The sequence below is a fragment of the Dendrobates tinctorius genome, unplaced genomic scaffold (genome assembly GCF_039654945.1).
Source record: "Dendrobates tinctorius isolate UK_male_01 unplaced genomic scaffold, ASM3965494v1 ptg000075l, whole genome shotgun sequence".
In the NCBI taxonomy this organism is placed as follows: domain Eukaryota; kingdom Metazoa; phylum Chordata; class Amphibia; order Anura; family Dendrobatidae; genus Dendrobates; species Dendrobates tinctorius.
Genome location: NW_027361743.1, coordinates 16,381,159 through 16,406,909, shown reverse-complemented (window position 1 = coordinate 16,406,909; position 25,751 = coordinate 16,381,159). Strand labels below are relative to the sequence as shown.

The 25,751-nt window shown below is 40.1% G+C and overlaps 1 protein-coding gene across 1 annotated transcript in view; it reads right to left on the bottom strand.

The window, feature by feature from the left end:
* Positions 1 to 10,886: 10,886 nt before the first annotated feature.
* The window catches only part of SACS (sacsin molecular chaperone), a 103,726-nt gene continuing 88,861 nt past the window's right edge, over positions 10,887 to 25,751 (bottom strand). Inside the window, exon 10 of the mRNA XM_073583028.1 lies at positions 10,887 to 24,791. Within this exon, the coding sequence (XP_073439129.1) occupies positions 13,189 to 24,791 (11,603 nt within the window). The 3' untranslated portion in view covers positions 10,887 to 13,188. The remainder of the gene's footprint in view (positions 24,792 to 25,751) is intronic.

The window sequence follows — 25,751 nt, the reverse complement described above, 5'->3', positions numbered from 1 at the left end:
CTTTCTAGGTCACCGGGTCTGTCTGCTGCAGTCCTTCCGCCAGGAAACAGGGGATGCAGCCTCAGTAGTTCCGGACCCTGCTCAATACAGGTACTTGAAGCCTGGTCTTCCTCCTTACAAGTCAACCAACTTCTGGCTCCTGTCACCTGTTATTCCAGCCAAGGATGCTTTGATACATCCCACAATCTTTTGGCATTTGTTGGCTTTGCCTCAGAAACTGCATTTTTGATGCCACCCCACAAGTGTTCTATCGGAATAAGGTCCGGGGATTGGGCTGGCCACTCTATAATCTCAATCTTGTTAGACTCGAACCAAGATTTTGCTCGTTTACTGGTGTGTTTAGAGTCATTGTCTTTGTTGAAACACCCATTTTGAGGGCATATCCTCTTTAGCATAAGGCAACATGATATTGTCAAGTATTTTAATATATGCAAACTGGTCCATGATCCTTGGTATACAGTAAATAGGTCCGGCACCATAGTAAGACAAACATGCCCATACCATGATGCTTGCACCACCATGCTTCACTGTCTTCAGAGTTTACTGGGGCCTTAATGCAGAATTTGGGGGTCATATGATGAATGGTCTGCGGCCCTTGGACCCAAAAAGAACAATTTTACTTTCATCAGTCCACAAAATGTTTCTCCATTTCTCTTTAGGCCAGTTGATGTGTTCTTTGGCAAATTGTATCTGCTTCAGTACATGTGCGCTATAGTGAGACTTTGCGGGGACTTAGTGATAAGAGATTAGCTTCACACAATCCACAATTGTCTTCTGTCACAGTCCTCACAGGTAGCTTGAGACTGTCTTTGATCATCCTGGAGCTGATCATTGGCTGAGCCTTTGCCATTCTGGCTATTCTTCCATCCACTCGAATGATAGTGTTCCGTTTTCTGGTTTGGCTTTCCTTTTTAAAGCTTGGAGATCATTTTAGTTGAAAAACCTATCATTGTCTGCACTTCTTTATTAAACCACAATATATATAGTTGCCATCAAAAAGGAGCTCCTATGGAGCATTCATTACCTAAGTAGGGCTGGTGGGTAAGTAGTGCGGCTGGTGGTTAGTGAGGCTGAAACGCTGTTTGTAGCAGGGCTGTGCTCTCCCTCCCGCCCAGCGTGACCAGCATTTCAGCCTCACTAACCACCATATATTGTGGTTTAATGTGATAGTGCGGTATATTAGTTTCTGGTATCACCTGTATTGAAGTTCCAGTATACCAATCAATTTATTGCTCAAACTATATATTCAATTGCACATGAATAATATTTTACTAAATTGATATACCTCCCATAGAATGTAAGTCCGCAAAGACAGGGTCCTCTCCCCTCTGTACCAGTCTGTCATTATAAATTTGTTTACAGTTAATGATATCTATAACTTTGTATGTAACCTCTTCTCATTACAGCACCATGGAATTAATGGTGCTATATAAATAAATAATGATAATAATAATAATAATGATAATAATAATAATATACCTTGGCCATTCACATATTCATTACGGTCTTGATATTTTTTGTTTCTATTATTGTGCTGTGATATTTTGCTATTTTCTCTTTCTTCATGGAGGTTTTAGCCCTGTCAATTTTATTACTATTTTAATTGCTTATTAATAAATATTGATTTTTTTATCATACTTTTGTTGGAATCACTTCTGGTCTAGTGGTCATGATGCCACAAATGGACATCCTATTGAAATAAACTCAAAAGCATGCAGATCATGAATGCTGAGTCTTTTGGTTTTCTTAGAATCTACTGCAGCAACATGTGGTAATGTAATTTATACCAAAAACAGTGATTACCGTACATAGTTTCTGTTAACGGACCCTGAACAAGGACTTCTCCTGGAAGTCCGTGTTACTGTTCGGGTTCGGCAGCCTGAACAAAGCTTGTTTAAAGGCTCCAGCTCAGCCAATCAACCAACTTTTCCTCTATGGACACTTCTGACCCCATCACAGCCATGTCAAGTATAGGCATGGCTGTAATTGGCCGATGAACTATGCAAAAAAAATAATAAAAAAAAAGATGTAGGGGCCCATCTATTTTTGATAATCAGCAAAGGTTAAGCAGACGGCTGCAGTCATCTTAGCTGGTTATCAAAACTAGAGAGGCACCCAAGCCATTTTTTATTTAAATAAATAATTTAAAAAAATGGCGTGGGGTCACCCTCATTTTTAATAACCAGCCATGCTAAAGCTGACAGCTGGTATTCTCAGGTTAGAAAGGTTGGTTATTGTGCCCTTCCCGGTCTAAAAATAGCAGCCTGTAGTCGCCCTAGAAAAGGCGCATCCCTGCTTTGCCTGCTCTTCCCGCTTGCCCTGGTGCGTTGGTAAGCAAGGTAATATTTTGGGGTTGATGTCTGCTGTGCAATGTCCGCTGACATCAAGCCCAGAGATTAGCAATGAGGCAATGTCTATCAGACACCACCATTACTAAGCCTGTAAGCAAAAAAGAGAAAAAAAAAAGCACATACAAAAAAAATCTATTTGAAAAAAAAAACTCCCCACAATTTCCCTCTTTCCCTCATTTATTTTAAAAAATAAATTAAACACCAGTCCGATATAGTCCAAATGGAGGGCTCTCGACAATCTTCTTCATCCAGTCTATGGAGCTCCGTTCAGAGAACGCAGCTTCATACGATGGAATAGCAGCTACTGCCGGGTTTCGTGCTGTGTTCCGTGAGAACCTGGATGCTGTGAAATAACGTGACATCATTAAGGTTAATTACATCAGTTCACAGGCGCCAATACTCACGAGGGCAGGTAGAGCGCCGGACTTAAGAGCACCGAGTGCGGTCCCTCATTAGTACAGCACTTGTGCTACCCTCACAAGAACCGGCCGCTATGAACTGAGATAAGCTTACTGAGAAAAATTGCAGTATTCTGCACTTTATCCAGGAGATACCACTGTATCACATTCCTGTGGAGGACATACACATCTTTTGTCACTTAGCACTATTTTTTTTATATGCCTCTCTCTTCTTTTCCCCTATATGAGTAACACTCCCCTGATGACATCTCACTATTGAGCTAGAAAAGAAAGAAAAATGTCGGGAGGGATTTTTTTTTGCTCTGGGGTTACTGTTAGAGCTGAATTGAGCACTGACCTTGTTAGGGATGGAGCAAACAGAGGGTACGACTGTGCAAAGGAAAATTGGACCCATCTTTCCCTGGAATCCTATAGAACCAGAGGTTTCTCGGCTCAAATGGGTGAGATCTAAACTTTTTTTTATATGCACTTGCACCTTTCCATTTGATACGTCTTTGCCATATGTGGTTTAAGGCATATAATGCTTTGGTCAGTATGTAGGCAGCACGGGTTGTCAATTGTTCCACTATTTTATTGAATGATTAGTAAAAGTTATGTTTTAATAAGGTGTTTTTCTATGCAATTTAAATTATGATCCCAAAAAAATAGAACCTGCAGGAGAAAACAGGGACCACAGCTATTTACAAATCCCCCTATTTTAAAAACCAATTAAGACTACGCAGACAGCTCTGAGCTAATATTAATAGCCTTTGAAGCTTCATGGATATTAGCCTCTTCCCAGAATAATAACACCAGTTCTCAGCTGTGTGCTTTTCCCCAGCTGGTTAATAAAAATAAGGGGACCCCACTCCATTTTTTTTATTTCTTTATTTATTAGTTAAATGCATGTACAGTAAGCTACACACGCACTCCACTAATTCTATATTTCACTGACATCTTTCTTACAATGCACAGGCTCGTAAATATTCTCATCAGCGTCGCCTGCTCTCATTGCTATCAGCTGAAGACATTAGTAATCAGCCAAAGCCTGACTGGTGGTAATATTTTCACTGCTGGTCACAATCGCTGGCTCACATGCTGTCCTCTATGTGACAACATGGGAACTGCAATACCCAGTGACTATGACCGGCGTTGACTTCAGTAAGGTTACCGCCATTCAGAACCTGTGTTTCCCACACTGGAAGTTGGGGCTCCCATTCACTTGAATGTGGTTTGGGATCAGGTTTATGTACCATTCTGTTACCCAAACCAAACTTTCTTTTATAAAGTTTGGCCGAACCCAACGGACCTGAACATCCATGGGTCCCCATTAGTGTTGAGCGATACCGTCCGATACTTAAAAGTATCGTATCGGATGGTATCGGCCGATCTAAAAAAAATATCGGGTATCGCCGATTCCGATACCGGAAGTCCCATTCAAGTATATGGGACTTCCGGTATCGGAATAAGAAAAACCCTATTTTTGCCTTGTACAGCCTCTCTGGGGTCTGTACGGGCCTTTCGGGGGGCTGTGCCGGCCTGCCGGGGGGTCTGTGCAGGCTCCGGTGGTCTGTGTAGGCCTGCCGGTGGTCTGTGCAGGTCTGCCGGGGGGCTGTGCCGGCCTGCCGGTGGTCTGTGCAGGCTCCGGTGGTCTGTGCCGGCCTGCCGGGGGAGCTGTGCCAGCCTGCCGGTGGGCTGTGCAGGCTCCGGTGGTCTGTGCCGGCCTGCCGGGGGGTCTGTGCCGGCCTGCCGGTGGTCTGTGCAGGCTCCGGTGGTCTGTGCCGGCCTGCCGGTGGGCTGTGCAGGCTCCGGTGGGCTGTGCAGGCTCCGGGGGTCTGTGCAGGCATCGTCCGATGGGACTACAAGTCCCATCGGGTGATGCCTGCTACCATGACAGTGATTGACACATTAGCCAATGATGGGACAGTTGTAGTCCCATCATCCGGCTAATGTGTTGAATGTAAAAAAAAAAAAATGTACATGCTACATACATGCTACATACATACTACATATATAGATACATGTAACATACATACTACATGCAACATGCATACTACATACATAATACATATATACTACATGCATGCAACATACATACAACATATATACTACATGCATGCAACATGCCTACTACATATATACTATATATACTACATGTAACATACATACTACATATATACTACATGCTACATACATGCTACATACATACTACATACATGCTACATACTACATACATAATACATATATACTACATGCATACTACATATATACTATATATACTACATTTAACATACATACTACATATATACTACATGCTACATACATGCTACATACTACATACATGCTACATACATAATACATATATACTACATGCATGCAACATACATACAACATATATACTACATGCATGCAACATGCATACTACATATATACTATATATACTACATGTAACATACATACTACATATATACTACATGCTACATACATGCTACATACATACTACATTACTACATACATGCTACATACTACATACATAATACATATATACTACATGCATGCAACATACATACAACATATATACTACATGCATACTACATGTAACATACATACTACATATATACTACATGCTACATACATACTACATACATGATACATACCACATGCATGCAACATGCATACTACATATATACTGCATATATACTACATGCATGCAACATACATCTATACTACATACAATACATACATATAGACATACAGTACATATAACATAGAGTACATACTCACCGTCACTTGTCACTTTGATCCCCGAAGCCATTGTCCCCTTGAGGAATAAATATCAAAATAAAAAAACACCAATATACTTACCCCGATCCGCAGAAGTCCACGAGGGTCCCACGTCGATAGGTAGGTATCCTTCCGCACTGTATTCCTCCACCACTGTAAAAAAAAAAGTCCCTAGTCTCACTTTATGCCATTGCTGCGTGGGAATTTTCCCACGCAGCAATGGCATAAAGTGAGACTAGGGACTTTTTTTTTTTTTTAAAGTGGTGGAGGAATACAGTGCGGAAGGATACCTACCTTCCGTCATTGTATTCCTGGAGCTGGTAGAGAACGATAGCATCAGCTGATGCTGCTGTTCTCCACGCAAGATCGACGTGGGACCCTCGTGGACTTCTGCGGATCGGGGTAAGTATATTGGTGTTTTTTTATTTTGATATTTATTCCTCAAGGGGACAATGGCTTCGGGGATCAAAGTGACAAGTGACGGTGAGTATGTACTCTATGTTATATGTACTGTATGTCTATATGTATGTATTGTATGTAGCATATATGTATGTTGCATGCATGTAGTATATATGCAGTATATATGTAGTATGCATGTTGCATGCATGTGGTATGTAGCATGTATGTAGTATGTAGCATGTATGTATGTTGCATGTATGTAGCATGTAGTGTGTATGTATGTAGCATGTATGTAGTGTGTGTGTAGCATGTATGTAGCATGTAGTATGTATGTTACATGTAGTATATGTAGTATATATGTTGTATGCAGGTTGCATGCATGTAGTATATATGTATTATGTATGTAGTATGTATGTAGTATGTATGTTGCATGTATGTAGCATGTAGTATATATGTAGTATGTATGTTACATGTAGTATATATAGTATATATGTAGTATGCATGTAGTATATATGTTGTATGTATGTTGCATGCATGTAGTATATATGTATTATGTATGTAGTATGTAGCATGTATGTAGCATGTAGCATGTATGTAGCATGTAGTATATATGCAGTATGTATGTTACATGTATATATAGTATATATGTAGTATGCATGTTGCATGCATGTAGTATATATGTTGTATGTTGCATGTAGTATATATGTTGTATGTATGTAGCATATATGTAGTATGTATGTAGCATGTATGTAGTATGTAGCATGTATGTAGCATGCATGTAGTATGTAGCATGTATGTAGTATGCATGTAGTATGTATGTTACATGTAGTATATATGTAGTATGTATGTAGCATGTATGTAGCATGTATGTAGCATGTATGTGGCATGCATGTAGTATGTAGCATGTATGTAGTATGCATGTTGCATGTAGTATGTATGTTACATGTAGTATGTATGTAGCATGTATGTAGTATGTAGCATGTATGTAGCATGCAGCATGTATGTAGTATGCATGTTGCATGTAGTATGCATGTTGCATGTTGTATGTATGTTACATGTAGTATGTATGTAGTATGTATGTAGTATGTATGTAGCATGTATGTAGCATGTAATTTTTTTTTTTTACATTCAACACATTAGCCGGATGATGGCACTAATACTGTCCCATCATTGGCTAATGTGTCAATCACTGTCATGGTAGCAGGCATCGCCCGATGGGACTTGTAGTCCCATCGGACGATGCCTGCACAGACCCCCGGAGCCTGCACAGCCCACCGGCAGGCCGGCACAGCTCCCCGGCAGGCCGGAACAGCTCCCCGGCAGGCCGGCACAGACCACCGGAGCCTGCACAGACCACCGGCAGGCCGGCACAGCTCCCCCGGCAGGCCGGCACAGACCCCCGGAGCCTGCACAGCCCACCGGCAGGCCGGCACAGCTCCCCCGGCAGGCCGGCACAGACCCCCGGAGCCTGCACAGCCCACCGGCAGGCCGGCACAGCTCCCCCGGCAGGCCGGCACAGACCCCCGTTGCCTGCACAGCCCACCGGCAGGCCGGCACAGACCACCGGAGCCTGCATAGACCACCGGCAGGCCGGCACAGCTCCCCCGGCAGGCCGGCACAGACCCCCGGAGCCTGCACAGACCACCGGCAGGCCGGCACAGCTCCCCTGGCAGGCCGGCACAGACCCCCGGAGCCTGCACAGACCACCGGCAGGCCGGCACAGACCCCCGGACAGTCGGCACAGCCCCCCGAAGGCCCGAACTGACGGCGCATCATGATGCGCACAGACAGCGCATCATGATGACATCATTTCAGCAGCCAATCAGATCCACAAAAGTGGCTCATTGCATTTTGGACTTCCGATTCCGGTATCCGATACGAAAAAAGTATCGGTACTCGGTATCGGAATTCCGATACGGCAAATATCGGCCGATAGCCGATACTTGCGGTATCAGAAAGCTCAACACTAGTCCCCACCCATCCCTATAGTTACAAACAAACCTACAGTTTGTAACCTTGGGACTGCCAGTATTCCTCCTCTTTATTTAAACTAAAAGTAAAGTGCTTTCATGGCTACCTTCATCCGTTCTTGGAGTAAACATTAATATTTTATGACTTGTGGTATTTCCTGATGAAGGCGTCTTTTTGTACTCTGAAATGCGTTGAATAAAACCACAATTATTAATACATCTGAACTTGCAGTGATTCAGCAGCGCAGAGCAACCACATTTTCTCCCATTTCTGATATTTAACTACACTGGAAACACCCAATATGATACCACCTTCCACCTTGGAGCTTCACTTTGTACTCCTGCTGGTTGTCAGCCATCATTTCTATAGAGCTATAACAACAGGGCAACTTGGGTATCCAGCTACCAAAATTTACAACTTTCAATGAGCTTAGATCTTTTATTATCATTCCCATAAGGATTTGAAATGACAACTCGGCAATGTTGTATTCCTTGCCTACACTCAATATACAGTGGGGCAAAAAAGTATTTAGTCAGTCAGCAATAGTGCAAGTTCCACCACTTAAAAAGATGAGAGGCGTCTGTAATTTACATCATAGGTAGACCTCAACTATGGGAGACAAACTGAGAAAAAAAAATCCAGAAAATCACATTGTCTGTTTTTTTTTCATTTTATTTGCATATTATGGTGGAAAATAAGTATTTGGTCAGAAACAAAATTTCATCTCAATACTTTGTGATATATCCTTTGTTGGCAATGACAGAGGTCAAACGTTTTCTGTAAGTCTTCACAAGGTTGCCACACACTGTTGTTGGTATGTTGGCCCATTCCTCCATGCAGATCTCCTCTAGAGCAGTGATGTTTTTGGCTTTTCGCTTGGCAACACGGACTTTCAACTCCCTCCAAAGGTTTTCTATAGGGTTGAGATCTGGAGACTGGCTAGGCCACTCCAGGACCTTGAAATGCTTCTTACGAAGCCACTCCTTCGTTGCCCTGGCGGTGTGCTTTGGATCATTGTCATGTTGAAAGACCCAGCCACGTTTCATCTTCAATGCCCTTGCTGATGGAAGGAGGTTTGCACTCAAAATCTCACGATACATGGCCCCATTCATTCTTTCATGTACCTGGATCAGTCGTCCTGGCCCCTTTGCAGAGAAACAGCCCCAAAGCATGATGTTTCCACCACCATGCTTTACAGTAGGTATGGTGTTTGATGGATGCAACTCAGTATTCTTTTTCCTCCAAACACGACAAGTTGTGTTTCTACCAAACAGTTCCAGTTTGGTTTCATCAGACCATAGGACATTCTCCCAAAACTCCTCTGGATCATCCAAATGCTCTCTAGCAAACTTCAGACGGGCCCGGACATGTACAGGCTTAAGCAGTTGGACACGTCTGGCACTGCAGGATCTGAGTCCATGGTGGCGTAGTGTGTTACTTATGGTAGGCCTTGTTACATTGGTCCCAGCTCTCTGCAGTTCATTCACTAGGTCCCCCCGCGTGGTTCTGGGATTTTTGCTCACCGTTCTTGTGATCATTCTGACCCCACGGGGTGGGATTTTGCGTGGAGCACCAGATCGAGGGAGATTATCAGTGGTCTTGTATGTCTTCCATTTTCTAATTATTGCTCCCACAGTTGATTTCTTCACTCCAAGCTGGTTGGCTATTGCAGATTCAGTCTTCCCAGCCTGGTGCAGGGCTACAATTTTGTTTCTGGTGTCCTTTGACAGCTCTTTGGTCTTCACCATAGTGGAGTTTGGAGTCAGACTGTTTGAGGGTGTGCACAGGTGTCTTTTTATACTGATAACAAGTTTAAATAGGTGCCATTACTACAGGTAATGAGTGGAGGAAAGAGGAGACTCTTAAAGAAGAAGTTACAGGTCTGTGAGAGCCAGAAATCTTGTTTGCTTGTTTCTGACCAAATACTTATTTTCCACCATAATATGCAAATAAAATGAAAAAAAAAACAGACAATGTGATTTTCTGGATTTTTTTTTCTCAGTTTGTCTCCCATAGTTGAGGTCTACCTATGATGTAAATTACAGACGCCTCTCATCTTTTTAAGTGGTGGAACTTGCACTATTGCTGACTGACTAAATACTTTTTTGCCCCACTGTACCTAAAATCAGAGATCTGGGCAAGTGTAGAATTTTTTTGTTTGTGCAGATTGTCCAGTTTTATTGTATTCAAACAGGAATAGTATTTTAGATATAAAAGTTAAAAAAATAACAATCATTATGAATATATGGCCAATTTTACCAAATAAAGTGAATCTCTGTATTTTATCACCATGATGGTTTAAGGTCCAACATTCTGCGCAGTATATTTTTATTGTCATCAGAGCATTATATTTCAGATACAGAGTTTCAAATCAATGGTTCCAACCAGAGATAAGCGGACCTTTTGTTGAATTTTCTCCAAAAATTTGATTTCCAGCTAAGAAATTTGCACAAATATCAATATTGTAAAGCTTGTATCTGCTCAGAAACTACACGTGGTGGAGAAGAGTGAGGACCCCCTACTTATCATAAGAGCTTACAAGTTAAAGAAGAGAGATACTTACCCAGTAACTCAGGAAATGGAAAACGACTGCGTACAAAGTGTGCTCCACTTGGAACTGCTGATCTGTGGTGCCATCGGACTAACCACCACTGTACAAGGTAGGATAATCCATAAAATGCATAGCTGCAGGGAATTATGGGGAGACCTATTATGCAAAATGACAACAGCCCACTGTCTGATGCCTCAGCAGTGTGGATAATGGTGCCTGGCAAGGTTGACATGTTCGAAAAGGTTTCCTTGAAATGTTCAAATTTGTGTGAATCTGCAAATTCCAAGAAATACGACTAAAACTCAATCCTTCACGGATCGATCTGCTCATCTCTAGTCCCAATCAAACCTGAGAATGAAATTGTCGCATCGCTGAACCCCAGTAAAAGTTGGGTTGCTATTCGCGGTCAAGTAAAAGACGGAAGGCTACTAATTTTGACCATGGTTTTTATTACAAATGACCAATATGGATGAAACTAAGCAATTTAAGGCTTGTATAAAAAAAAAAAAAAAGAAAAAACTTGTAGGAATCAATAATCTGATCTTTGATGCAATACCCAATGCAATGGGAAAAGTATAAGTTATACACATCTACAGGCTTTATACATTTGTTCCAAAAACAAAACATGTAGACAAAATAATTATTAAGGCTCCAGCATCTGTTGGACACAGGACAAGGAAAAAAAGAAAAAAGCTAGTTTCAGTGCACATTTCTGATCACTATTAACAGGTTTTTCAGTTAAATATTACATGAAGTTAAAAATGCAATGAAAATCAACTTTGCACAGTATAAAAGGACAAATATAGTGATAGGACATTGACATTGTGAAGAGTAAGAAAACTGTACTTTTGTTCTTAACTGCAATAATATCACAACCAGATCCAGCTGATTATAGTCGTACAGTAAGCTTAAGAAAAGCAGACGCGAAGGCAGCAGGGAAGAGCGTCGATGGGTAATGGCTCCATGGCAATACTGGAGGCAGAGAAAATGAGCAATGAGACTTTTATGTGAAGGGATTGTCCAATGTGCTGCTCAGCTTTGGTTACGTAAAGTGCTCGCTTTGAATATGCGCATTAGACATTCATTTCTACAGTATATACACAATTTCTGTCCTATTCACATTACACATTTGGCGTTCAAGCTCGGAGATGCGGCATCTTAACATTCAGCAAATTAAAAAAATCACTGCTAATTTTCTTTTTTCCTAGGTATGTACATTTGGAGGCTCTTCCAGTAAAATGTACAAATAAGGCCCGATTTAGACCCTTTAAATGTTAAGGTGCAAAGAATTTGAGGCAGAGCACCGATTTGTTAATGTGACTATTTGCTTTAGAAACCCCTATTTGTTAGAAGAGTCAACAAAAATCACAGAATGTCCCATTGTGGAATCTGGCAGCAAGGGATCACTGTGTTTTCATGGCTACGGCAAAGAAATGAAGACATACACAGTCCCAATAAAAGCAATAGGCTGTGAGATACGCGAGGCCTAAACAGAACCTCCCTATATTTACTCAAAATTCCCTGGTGGGGGACTTGAAAAACAGGTCTTCTTACCTAACAACCCCTTTTATTTCTTCATATTCAACATTTTTATGTGGATTCCGTTTTAAGTATTGTCAGTCAAAACAGAATTTTTACAGCAGCACATTTCAAGAAGGTAGTCCGCCAATTTTGATTTGGGGATAAGTATGTAAACAGAGATCTATTAGATGAAAAAGAGCCAAGGAAGACACGGACTTAGGTGGCCATACACATGAGACAACTAGCAAGTTTATTTCAGAAGGGAGAGGAGCTTACAATGGCTCAAAAAGGATCAGACACTGTGAAATTCAACCACTTTTCCCAACATCTGCCATGGTAGCAAAGTTGTAACAACCCACCGATCACCACAATCATCAGGTTCTGCCATCTGCTATCTTATGTGTATGGCCAGCTTTACACACATGAAAACCAGACCTAGTTACAATATAGATTAGTAATGTGCTTAAATAGCAGATCCACATGAAAAAAATCCATATATCCAATAAAGCTACACACATTTGAGATCTCATTAATGACAGTGCCTTCTCAGAGTCTACAGAGATTCCGTGTGCTATTATTCTGGTTTCCTTAGCAGCAGGAACCCTGCAAAATCTGTATTTTAGATGGTTGTGACGGTATAAACTGATAAGTCTGAAGTGACTGTGTGTGACTGTAGAATTATAAATCTCCCCCCAATGCACGCACTGTGCGCTGCGTATATTTGCCGGTTTCTTCGCCGGGATTAGCGGGTATGTATGTGTTACACAATACTCTTAACCATACACTTGTATTGAGCGAGGCCGCACCCCGTCTAGTGATGGGGTCGACCAGTGGGCATGGCCTTGCTCAATACAAGTTAATGGAATGGGGCCATGCCCACTAGATGGGCTCTGGCCAGGAATATGCATAACGCATATGTAGTCGCCAGTCCTGGCTCAGAAACCGACGAATCCTTGCAGTGCACAGTGAGTACGCTGGGGGGATTCATAAGTATGTAGTCACACAGAGTGACTGCAGACTTATCGATTTAGTCCAGACAACAACTTTAATAAAACCTTCTACTATTTTTCACAATTTTCCACAACTAGCAAAAAAGACCTTGAGAGTGAATTTCCTTCTTGTCGCAGTGATAAAGTGAAAGGAGCTCCTGCAGTGTGCAGCTTTACAATTACATCCACCCTATTTGCATATGTAAAACAATAGGTTCCTAAGTTTAAATCTTATTTTGTATAAAATTTTCAAGTTTTATAATTATACAAGCAGTGCATTCCATTACCCTCATGGCGACATCTGAAGTGAACCGGTCATTTGGGATTTGTGGAAAGGGAAGCATATCAGGATAACGGGTTTTTAGGCTATCTACCCCATAAGCCTCCAGGGTCTGGACATCTTTTGTGAGGCCTTCTAGCTGTTGGCCATATTCTTCAATTTTCTGTGCAAGGGCCGTTGGTTTTACATCTTTGTCAGATTTTCCCCTGACAGCATAGTCTGCAGCAATCAATGCTAATTTGGTAGAGAGATAGCATTTGAAACATACCCACTCATTTGCATTCTTATGCATGTCATTTCTTGCAGCGGAAAAGTTAGCCCTAGCTTGCCTAAGCCACCTACGAGCTTCAACAGGGTTACCAACGGACTTGAATGTTGGTGGTACAAAGAAGCGTTTTGAGTCATATGATCCTGTAGGGGCAGTAAATTTTTCTTTATATTGTTGTCTCTCAGATTTATGATTTGTTGCCTCTTGATTCCAGGAAGAATAAAATCTTTGAAAGGAAGACTTTTCAGACTGAAACCTAGCAGATGGAGTGGTAAAGGTTCTTCTTGCTGTCCTTTCAACATTGACATCTGCCAATGCTTGCTTTTCTAGTCGGTTGATTTCATTTTGCAGATGCTTAAAAACCTCAGTTGCTATATCGAGATTTTCAGCATTTTTATCTGGGTGCCACTTTAGATATAATCTTCTTATAATCTTCTTCCTTTCTGATTCAGAAAGCTTCCAGGCCTGCTCCATCACAGTAGTTACTTCTTTAAGTATCTCTGGTAAAGAATTTAACTTGATCTTCTTAGGTGACTGATGTTTGGAGGAACTTGTTTTGTTACTTTCCTTACTTGGAAATGATGATGCTGTCCTTGGGCCAGGAGGAGGAAATTCAGTTGGACTTGTTGGTGTTGATGGAGCACTGTCTTTGCTTTGCACACCCTCGTCTGGCCTAGAAAACTTGTATAGATCAAGTGAGCTAACTATTTTATATTCACTATACCCAATGTCTATCTGATAAAACTTCCCTAAAGAACCTGAGTTGACATCTTCTTTTTCTACTTCCTGCACAATTATTGCATAGGTGTAAGTTGGTTGATATGAACCAAATGAGTCTCCACCCTCAGCATCGACCAAATAGCCAACATATTCACCTGGATAAAAAACATTGGTGGGATCCATGAGCAGTGTATAGTGAATTTCTGCTGGTATTGGGGTACCAGGCATAGGAAGTTCAAGTTTTGATTGCTCAGTTGACGAGTCATATTTAACACCTAGACTATCAAGCTTTTCGTTTATCCTGTAGATGTCATTGCAACCCAGCATAGCAATTAAATACGATGTGTCAGATATGAGATTGTCCGTTGCAGACTTCAAGGTCATTGCTAAAGCTAATAGGAAATTGATATCCTTGCTGTCAGAGTGCTGTATATAAAGTAATATCACAGCATGTCCATATCGCTTCAAAAATGCAAGAGTTTCACTCCTGCTATGAGGGATTGGGTTAAATCCCTTGACTCGTAAAGTTGTTTGCAACTTTTCAAAGCAGGATACTTTTAAGCCTTCTCGTAAGGCTTTGCAAAGTTTTATGGCTTTCTCCTCGTTTGCTAAAAATGCATTGTCATTTTCATGTTTCATGATTCTTATAAGTCCAGTGATGAACTGCTCAGAAGACAGTAATAACTGAAGTCTACCTTGCAAAGAACATAGTGTTCCAAACTGGCATGATTTAGGAGTTTCCTCATCCAACTGTTCCTCAAGTATACTACTAAGAAGTCTTGGTCTTAGCTTTTGAGGAAGTAACATTATTATTCTTGTATGAAAGCCATGATCCTTTCCCATGTAGCACTGGCTAAGATCAACAAGCATCTGAACACCAATGTTTCCTTGAATTCTGCTTTTATAATGGGGAGCATCATCAAACACTAAAATGCTAGACTTGACCAATCTTCCGTCTTGACTTGGGAGGTAAAGTGCAAGGTCACGTATATTTTCTAAGTCATTCCTTACTTTAGCGGGATCATTCTGGAGACTTTTGAGTAGGCCAGAAATCACTCTTTTAACAGTGCGCATTTCATTAGGATCTAGCTGTTTTCCTTCAGAATTCTTGAAAATACGACTTAGAACTTCCACATACTGCTTGGTTGAAACTATATCTTCAGTGCCTAAGTTCTTAAACAGCTGATGAAAAGTTCCTAACTCCAGAGGCAGTTTGTAGAGATATGGTTTAAAATCGGACTCAAATTCCAGATTAATTACAACTTCTTCTGGCTTTAAAAGTTTCCATCCATCTTCAACCATGACAAATGCAACTCCACGGAGTTGGAACTTGAATTCTTTTTTTTCTGTGCTGAGGAATTCATAGACACTCCGCAGAACCTTTACTCTTGTCTTTACGATTTCATCATCTACAGTAGTGATGTTGCATATATTTCGACAGTTGTTTATCACTTTGTCAAGTGAAGGATCCAAATTTACATTCAACATTATTAAAACTTGTTCGAGCTGCTCTTGTGGACCAAGTGCACTTCCTTCTTGTTCATTAATAGTTAATGGTGTTGCCTTTTCGGGAAGAATTGGGCAAGATGTCCACAGCAGCTGCATTACATCTGTCTGCTTGAACTTTGGATTGACTTGTGCTCCATTAAATCTTATCAGAGGGAGTGTGCCATTTACCTCTTGGTACTGGGCATGAAAGCGTACAAGTTCTGCAGGTGCTCGTTCAGGACACAAGAAAGGTACCATGGACAATTCCTTTAAGAAGTTTCCAGAAAACAAATCAGTTCGTTCTTGGAACACATGATAAAGAATGACATCAACAGTGTTTTGAAGCACTTCTTTTGTCCAGCCTTCTGCATTAGCTCGCATACTGATCTCTTTTGCAAACTGCAACAACTGTTGTTGGGAAATAACATACTTTAGTCCTATATTACGGAGAAATTTGATCCATGAGAGAAAAAAAGCAGATTGGTTTTTTGGCTTTGTAATTTGCTCCAATTTTTTAAAGAATTCCAGGGGTATGAACAGTTTTTCAGAAAGCATTACTTCAAATACTCTCACAGTGCGGTCGTAGAAGTTCTTTGCAGGTTTAAGTCGGCCACTGGCATCATTAATGAATGCCAAATCTTCAAGCTTGGCAAAAAGTTGCTCCTTTTGTGTACAACTCTCTTCAAGGCTGCATACACAATTTTTTAGGTAAATCAAATGTTCCAATTTTGCATGATAGGAGAGGTTTTCAAATTTCGGCAGCAGATGTTTTGAATAAATCTCTAGATCGTCAACAGGGACGCATCCTAATGCAGTGTACAATTCTTTCAGGTGTATCTTCTCTTCGAGAAAAGCAAAGGATGATGAGTGAGACCATTTTTCTACTTCTGCTGCCGGTATGCTTTTTGTAAGGACATAACAAGTCCCATATTTAGACAACGTGATATAACGACCACTGACGGACTTGTAACATGGAAGCAACTTCAAAATGTCAGTTGCATCCTCTGACAGGTGGTTTAAATTGCAGTTGAAATACATCAAAAGAGCATCAAAGTCATTTTCAGCTATTTTTTCAGTCCTAAATGTTGATGTCAGAATCATGTGATGTATAGCTCGGAGAATGCTCATTGGATTGTCTATATTTGCCGCATGTCCAGCCAACAAGGGGAGTAATATATTGTCTTTTGAGCAAATTTTGTTCAGCGCCAGTTGAATACAACCAGTCTTCATCAGTGTATGAAACACTTTATCACTTTGTGCATTTGGAAAGATTGCAATATGCATAAGGCTGAATGGCAGTAACACATCACCGTCTGGAATAATTAACTGACCAGGTGACACGGTAAACTTTATTCCTGGTAAGAGAGCCCAATCTTTTAAGGTCTCCACAACTGTATCAAATGTAGTGGTATCACTTTGGTCATCTTTAACATTAAATGCCTCGCTAATGAAATGCCAAGTGCTCTTTAGCCATGACTCACTGGCAAAATTATCTTTCCATGGGACAAATACTTTTGTTTTGTACTCTCTAGGGAGAACGGATGAGAGAAGGTCAGTAAAACTGTTGATGTCAAACATTTTTGCAACTTTGCATGAAAGTAAAATATTGCTATACCTCAGGTACAGTGTGTTCATAAAAAGATCTTTTCGAGAAGGAATTAGTTCATGATAAGTGGTCAGGAATTTTGCTTGCTTTGCATCAAAAATTTGCAACACGTTGTCCAAAGTAATTAGAAGTGGCAAACCTTCAATTTGTATTTCATTTTCTTCAGCATCTTTTAAGCAATAATCCACAAGAAGTTTCAAACTGTGGAATAGTTTCAGGTTTGTCTGCTGGAGACGGCAAGGTAGTTTTCCAATGTGGCAGTTTGTGTCAGGAGAAGAGAAAGTCATGAGAAAATGACGGACATCTGAAGGAGTTGCGTAAGTAACCGGGATGCCTGCATCAACCAGACAGTGAAAAAGATTTGCTGTCTCATCACTGTAGTAGACCAAGTTAAACCCAATTTCTAAAAGTAGATGTTTGAGTCTGTAAACATTCTCAGCTACTGTCTTGCGAGTGGTTATATTGTACTCCATATTTTTCATGTGATGTAGTTCATCCTGTAATAAATTGTCAAAGTATGGCTTTCCAGAATTCACTGCCGACGTGTTTACCCAAGTAATAATGACAGCTGACTGCAGGTCAGAGCCGTCAACATTTGGGGCTCGTACTACAGGCAAGAGGCGCTTGGAGTCTTCATGAATGCAAGCATAAACTGCTTTCACTAGGCAATACCAGTCTGGCTGTAAATCGAGCCTGTTTACTGGAAAAAAAGACAAAAATTTTTTCAAAATGTCTTTTACAGTATGGATTGGTGTATTGTGTAATACAGAGATTGTGGGATCAGTTCCGGGAAAGTTTCGTTTCTTTAGTTGTACTAATAACTCTACGTAAGCTGGAGCCACCAAGACAGTCATCAAGCTATTGTTCCAGTCACTTCTCACTCCAACCCCATCATCATCCCGCCACAAGTTACGCCTTGCAGAATCCAAGGCAAAATGTCCATTTACATGAAAAGGAAGTCCTGTTTCAAGAGAAAGAGGCAAAAAGCAGAACGCTCGGTATGGTTTCTTGTAATTGTGGGTAATGCAAGCAGCAACTCCACCTCGTGGAAACAATGTGATGTCTCTATTTTTGTGAGCAGATATAACACTTTTTAGGACCTTACCCATATTAGAGAAACCGGAGCGATTACAAATTAACCATGTTGTCAAGTTTCCTTCAGTGTCCTCAATGTCCATTGTGTAAGTAATTTGCTGGACTGGTATATCTTTCAATTGTTTTTTCTTGGTAACACTGTCAATTACAGAGGAATGAAACTGTTTGCGTTTAAGACGGTCACCATCTGTGATTTTGCCTCGAACAGAGTATAACACTTTTAGAGCACCCGTTGTCCTCTCTATTTCACAGATAGAAATCTTTTCCATATGATTCAAGAACATAAGGAGTTCTGCTCCATCTGCACGCAACTTGTCAAGAAGGTTCTGTACCATCCTGTCCGAGCAGGGGACGGATGAGATCTCAGAGCTTTTTGCCATTTCAGAATTTCGTAGTGGAAAACGAAACATTGTTGCACTGGAAAGGTTAAAGTGGTTTCCTAAGTATAGATTAAGAACGTCTGAAAATTGTGTTCTAAAATCAGCATCTAAATCTCGGAACATGCGTCCAGGACTAAGTGATGTTGCCCCTGGAGCATATTGTGCATGAGGGTCAAAGATGCAAATGATGTCATTGGATGAGATGAAAGATGGACAGTCAGTAATATGGTAAACTGAGTTGAAGCCTATTCCATATTGACCAGTTTTACCAGGGTTGCCTTCCTTTGTTCCTTTGCCCAAGTTCTGGATGCCTCTTACATCATCATCTGTAAAGGGCTGGTTGTTGTATACACAAAGTGCAGGGCCTTGAAGAGGTGACCACTTCTCATCAAATATTCTGTCAGATGGATGGTTTCTTGGATCAAAGACAAAACATATTTCTGTGGCTTTTGCATCATCAGCATTTTGAAGAAGTTCCTTTAACATCTCCTTTTCTGAAGGATAAGCATTGAGGATACTTTTGATTCTACTGGTGAGTCTTTCCTTCTGTCCAAATTCAGTTCCGAGCGAGGTGAAGCAAACATTGGAGGCATACCTCTCCAAGGCTTTGTGTCTTTTTGGTATTGACCCAAGCTTTACAGCTACCTCTCTTGGAATGTCAGAGTGGCAGTACTTCACAGTAGTATCTTTTACTTTAATCCACGGGCAGTCATTGTAACATAGTGATTTAGCTGGAAGCAGATAGAAGTTGACATCTGGTAGAAGAATTTGACCATAATTTGTCTCACAAAATTCTTGACTCTTTTCTCGGATAAGCCCCCAAATTCCCTCACTAATAATTCTTCTACATAGTTGGAAATCATTCTCCGATATCTTTTTGTTTGAATTTTCCTTTTTGATAATTTCAAGTACTGATGCAAAATCTTCTACTGTAAAGGTATTTTTCACACCAACACTTTCAAACAGTTCACGAAAATTATTTTTGTACTTGTTAGGCATCTGATAGAGGTAAGGGGCTGCTTCAAAGTTTAAATGGAAGGAAACTTTTTCTGATATAACATAGATGCCCTCAACATATATAAAAGGAAATTCCTTTAGCTCTGTTATAACCATTGTCTTTGTAGCTTCATTCAAAAGGACTGCTTCATTGAGAAATTTATAGCAGGCATTTGTAATATTCTCCTGGTACAAAGTGTTTTCATCAGTATATTTTGCAATTTCTTTTAATTGATCAATTACTAATTCTGGTGAAGGTTTCTTGAGCAAACCTAAGTAATCTTTGACAGCCAAGGAGATGGATCCACATCCTTTAAAAGAAGGCGAGTTTTCATTAAGAATTGGCTTTAACAGGCAAACTGTGTCTTGGTGCTCAACTGTGTATAGGTCAGTAGCTGCAAACATTTCCTCATTTTTAAAGTCACTTCCTTTCCAATGAAGGGAGAAACCAACTGGCTTGGTAAGAAAAGGCAAAAATGGAGAAGTTTGGCATTTCTTGCAAAATTCCTTAGACTTGGGGTCTCTGAACTTGAGTTTCTCATCAATCAAGCTTAAAATAATATTGCTCCTCAAGCAAGCTGCAGCATGATCAGCTTTATTAATCAGTGCAATGGAATCAATTCGTTCAATTAAATCTTCCCATAAAATGTCATCTTTCATCATGCCAAGTTGCACCAGCTTAACCAACACTACTGGGTTCAAGTAATTTTGGTTGGTTCCATAAGGAAATCTTCCATCATTGTTGTCATACAATTTTGCTACTCTACCTTCAGGATGGATTAATCTTGAAGGAACAACCAGTGCGTGGTCCTCACTGGAGCATGGAATACATGGTGTAACTTGAAGAATTTCACTAAATGCCTGTATCCTTTCATTTAGAACAAAAAGCATCAAGGGATCTCGTAATTCAGGCTGGATTTCTGCTATATGAGGAAAAAAAACCTCTGAAAAAAATTGACGTTCGGAAAATGTATTCTCAATTAGCACGTCAGTACATCCTGCTTCTTCAAATCCCATTTTGACCCATGAAGGAAGTTCAACAGCACAAAGGTTTTTTGAGCCAGTCTTCTTCAAATACTTCATGAAAATCTGGAAAGCAGCTGGTCCAATGTCTGGTCTCTTAAGTAAGGAATCATCCAGAAATCTCACATTTTTCATAGAGACCCAAGATGTTCCATCAGAAAACACTTTCATGCGGTCTTTGCCCTTTGATTTGGCAATGTCTTCATAAAGTCCTTGGCAAATGACAGAAAAATCATCATGGACATAGTCAGGGTCTGGCCATATAGAATAGTAGGTGTAGTTCATCAGCTCTCCACTAGTAGACATGTCCCTTAAGACACAAAGAGCCTCTAGATAAGAACGCACAATGACATGTCTCATGAAAACAGTATTCCACCTTCCCTTTGTGTCTGTTTTCCAAATTTCCTTTCGATTTGATGTCACAGCAAAGCAACCATTTATATGCAGTGGAAGTCCAGTTTTTATTCGAAGAGGTAGATAGCAAAAAACTTCTCCGACATTACCAGAAAATGGTCTCACTGTCCATTTCCCATCTTGACTTTCAGAAAGCATCACAGCTACACCACCACAAGGCACTAGTCCGAGTCTCTTGCCACTATCACTCAGAGCAAATTTCAAGGCATCATTTATATCCATACAAGAACATATAAGCCATGTTGTTGAATCCACAGATTTTTGTGGCAATTCCTCTGTCATTCTTTTTGTTTGTCCAGACTTGGCCATCTCAAAAATGTTAGCTGGTTCATCTTCAGGACCTCTGAATAATGGAGAATGAAGGTCAACTATTCGCCTGAACACATGGTGAAATTCTTGAACCACAATCTTCAAGATACATGATGATTTGGGCATTTCACCTGGGTATTTTTTGGTAGAACTACAGTTGCTCATCACTTTGGCTGCCTCTGTGAGTATCTTTGTTGGTTTAGCCAAAACCTTTGAGGAGCATGTAGACTTTTTAATAGTTACTGTGTCTTGAGCGAATGCTGGTTCCGATTCTTCAGGCTTAAGGTATTTTAAGACCATAGAATTTACATTCTGAGTAAAGAGTATAAGTCTGTAGCCACACAAGCTAAATTCATCAACAAGTGTGTAAATATCTGCAGTATTGTAGCAGGAACTGCTAATTTCACTCATTTTAGCTTCCTGTTGTGTTCTAAAGGACAGTCGGAAAAGTGTACCTTTGTAGCAGTAGGGAGCTTCTACAGCAAGTGGTAGGTCACATTTGAACACACCTAAAAATGGCTTGAACTGATTTGGAAATTTGCGAAGTCTTTTTTGCTGTTTGCTCCAGTTAATTTTGATTCCTGGATTAGATTTGTCTCTGATATGTTTGCTAATGTGATTAATATTTGGATCAAACATAATCATAAACTCTCTACTCATAATAATAGGAATATCTGTGACGTGGTAGACAGAATTGAATCCTAGACCAAATTTTCCGACTTTGTCAACCTCACTTCTTTTTAAGGATTCTCCTAGTCTTGTAATGTTTAAAAAATCTTTATCAGTAAACTCAGAATTATTGTAAGACCATAGAGCAGGTCCATGACATGCTGCCATTCCAGGGTCCAGAAGATTTTCCCTTATATCCATATTTCGTCTCATATCAATCATAAAATTGCACTCTGTCGCTGATGCATCATCAGCATTTTGAAGAAGCTCCTTGAAGATATCAGACACTGAAGGATATTCTTCCAAAATGTTTTTGATTCTCACTGTAAGTGGCTCTCTTTGGCCCGACTGTTCAAACCCCATATTTTCGGGGTTAATAAGCCGAGTGCTTAAACATGGCACATTCAGACACTCTGCTGTCTTCATTGGTATATCCTCATGTACTAATATAATCGGTTCTACAGAGTCTTCAAGGAGATCGTTCAGGTCATCAACTTTGATATCACAGAAACAACATTCATGAATGGGTCTCATCACAAGTTTTATAGGGTCTTTGTTATAATGCACAGGCAATGGTGTATCTAGACTCACTGAAATTTGATGGCTATGCATCCATCTTACAATATTCAGCATTATATCAGTGTTTTGCTTGTTCTCCTCCTTATCCATGGATTGTTTGCTGCGTTCATATATAATGTCAACGACATCAAAGATTTGTTCAGATGTTAGCTGCTCGATTGAACCACAAAACTTGAACAACTTATGAAATTTCACCATAGTGTTTGGTATGTTGTGCAAGAAGGGCTGAAGGTCAAGGCTGTAGGATGATGTTATAATTGCTTGCTTTGGTGAGCAAAACGTTTTGCCTGTCCAGACCCATGGAAAAGACAACTCTTTGTAGAGTTCTTTGCCTTTATCGAGACATTCCTGCATAAAACCGTATATCTCAAGCAGAATGTGCTGAAACTGATAATAATCTTCATCAGTAATTGTTTTGGAATTATACCAGTCAGCTACAACTTTTAGATGTTTTAACACAGCCTCAATACTAGGTTCCCTTAAAATGCCAAGGACTTTTTCAATACTGTCATGCATATTTTCTACCAATGGAATGGAAGAGCCCACCAGAATAGCGAAAGACACATTGCACATTTCTCCGGGGGAATACAACTTGAACTGGTCTCCAATCCAGACCAAAGAATTGGGATAATTTGGTGGGCGTTCTTTAATCGAAGGTATCCATTTGATCTTTTTTAATAATGCTTTTCCCTCTGGTGACTGTACAAGTTTATAATTTTTTTTTAAAACCATGAGTAAAGTTTTTGCCTTTTTTAGAACAACATCATCGTTTTTGCCAGATCCACCATGTAAAGCTTCAATTTTCTTAGCTATTTGAACAATATCTTTTTCTGTAATATGAGAATCATTTTTAAGGCCGATCTGTCTTAAAGAATGTAATACATCTGAAGATGTAAATATAGAAGGTGGGAAATACAGCTGTTCCTCAGCAAAAAATAAGTTCTGGAGGACATCTACCTCTGGATCAAAAAGTTCACTGGCTGAAACCAGTCGTTCTTTAGAAATGGGTATGAATTTAAGACTTGACAACCAGGAAATTACCAAATGATTTTCGTTCTTTAAGAAGGTTAAATTTTCAAGAACCCAGAGCATAACACTTGTCCTTTCTTCAACTGAATAAAAATCTTTATCTACATCTTGCAAAATAATTTTCAAGCAATCTGTGCTTTTTAACTGTTCTACCTTTAGCATCTTTGTAAGTCGAATAGTTTCTTCGTCACTGCTGTCAATTATAGGAAAGGAGAGACGAGTTTTGGGGGGAAGCCTAGCGTTGTGATGAAGAACTTTGCACCCTCTTAAAAAAACATAGGAATTCTTTTCAGAAGTCTGTTCGATTCTTTTGAAAACCATCAGCTCTTGAATGATTTTTTTTTCTTTTTCATTTATGTCTGTTAAACTAGCCAGAAACCTTCGCAAGGCATCTTTGAGAACCGGGCTCAGTTGTGCCATCTGGCTGGATAGCTTTTGAAGAGACATCCTGTCCATTATTTGTAGAAGAGCACTAGGTGTAGGGGGGGAGATATATTTTTTAAGAACAGGATGCTGAATTGATGGGTCTAAACACATAAGAACAATACCCCCAAGATTTTTAATTATTTGAGGCAAATGTTCTGGCAGCTGAGAGTCGGTCTCATCATCATAAATGACGAGAGAAGGAATCCTTAGACGAATGAGTTCCAGGATGGTTTCTTCTTCTATTACATTTTCTTCCTTTTTTTCGTCTTCTTCATCTGCTTCATCATCTTTTTCTTCTTTTTTCTTTTCCAGCAGTTTTGTAGGAATAAGTGGCATATCATCAAGACATGACAAATCTTCGGAAAAATGTATGTACAACAGTTTCCAGACCATTTTCAGCCACTGAATAGGAGGATGTTTTTTGTCCTTGCCTGGGTGCCATTTTACAATCAATTCTCTTGTTGGCCAGGTTGTATTCAGGATTTCTTTAGTAAGACGTATAAAACGTTCAGGATTCAAGAGTTGAAGCTGCGTACAGGGTCTACCTAGGGTCGGAGAAAGAAAAAAATAAATAAGACCTCTATAACATAAATTCCTAAACGAGTTGTCCAGGATCAGAAAAAGTGGTCTGCTTTTTTCCTACAAACAGATCTAAGGACCTATCTGCCGACAGGCTGTTTCCTTTATTGCAGTTCATCTATGTTCAAGTGAATGCTGAAATACTGGCTAAAAAGCAGATCCTGTTTTCCAAGTGTGGACAACTTCTTGGTTGTGCAATAACCACAAAGTTATATAAACATGCATTAATATATTATATAAGAGCAATAAACTAATGTATTAAAAAATTAAAGGAGTTGTCCAATCCAAGACATTTATGACATATTAGTTCGAAATGCCATAAATGTGGGACGGAAGGAAGTCATGGTAAAGGAAAAGTGGACGAGCATGAATGTGTCTCTGTCTATTCATTTTATGAGAGTGTCGAAATACGCTGTATGAGCACTCATAGTGGTGAAAAGAGAGCAATGCATGCATGACCACATCTCAGTGCCAAGGGGCAAATGCCAGGCTCCCGATCTGGATGTAGATGCAGATCCCAGAGGTGGATATATCTAGTTGACATTTATGGCAGATCCAATAAGGTTACCATATTTGTGCAAGATGGGACAACCCCTTTAAGTAAACAGTTAGCATTTTTCTTACTGACAACAACAAGGTTAATAATATACATTCCTAAAGTGGGGAAAATAAGTATTTGATACCCCGCCGATTTTGCAAGTTTCCCCACCTACAAAGAATGGAGAGGTCTGTAATTTTTATCGTAGGTACACTTCACCTGTGAGAGACAGAATCTAAAAATAAAAAAAATAAAAAAGACACAGAAAATCACATTGTATGATTTTTAAATAATTAAATTGCATTTTATTGCATGAAATAAGTATTTGATCACCGACCAACCAGCAAGAATTCTGGATCTCACACACAGACCTGTTAGTTTTTCTGTA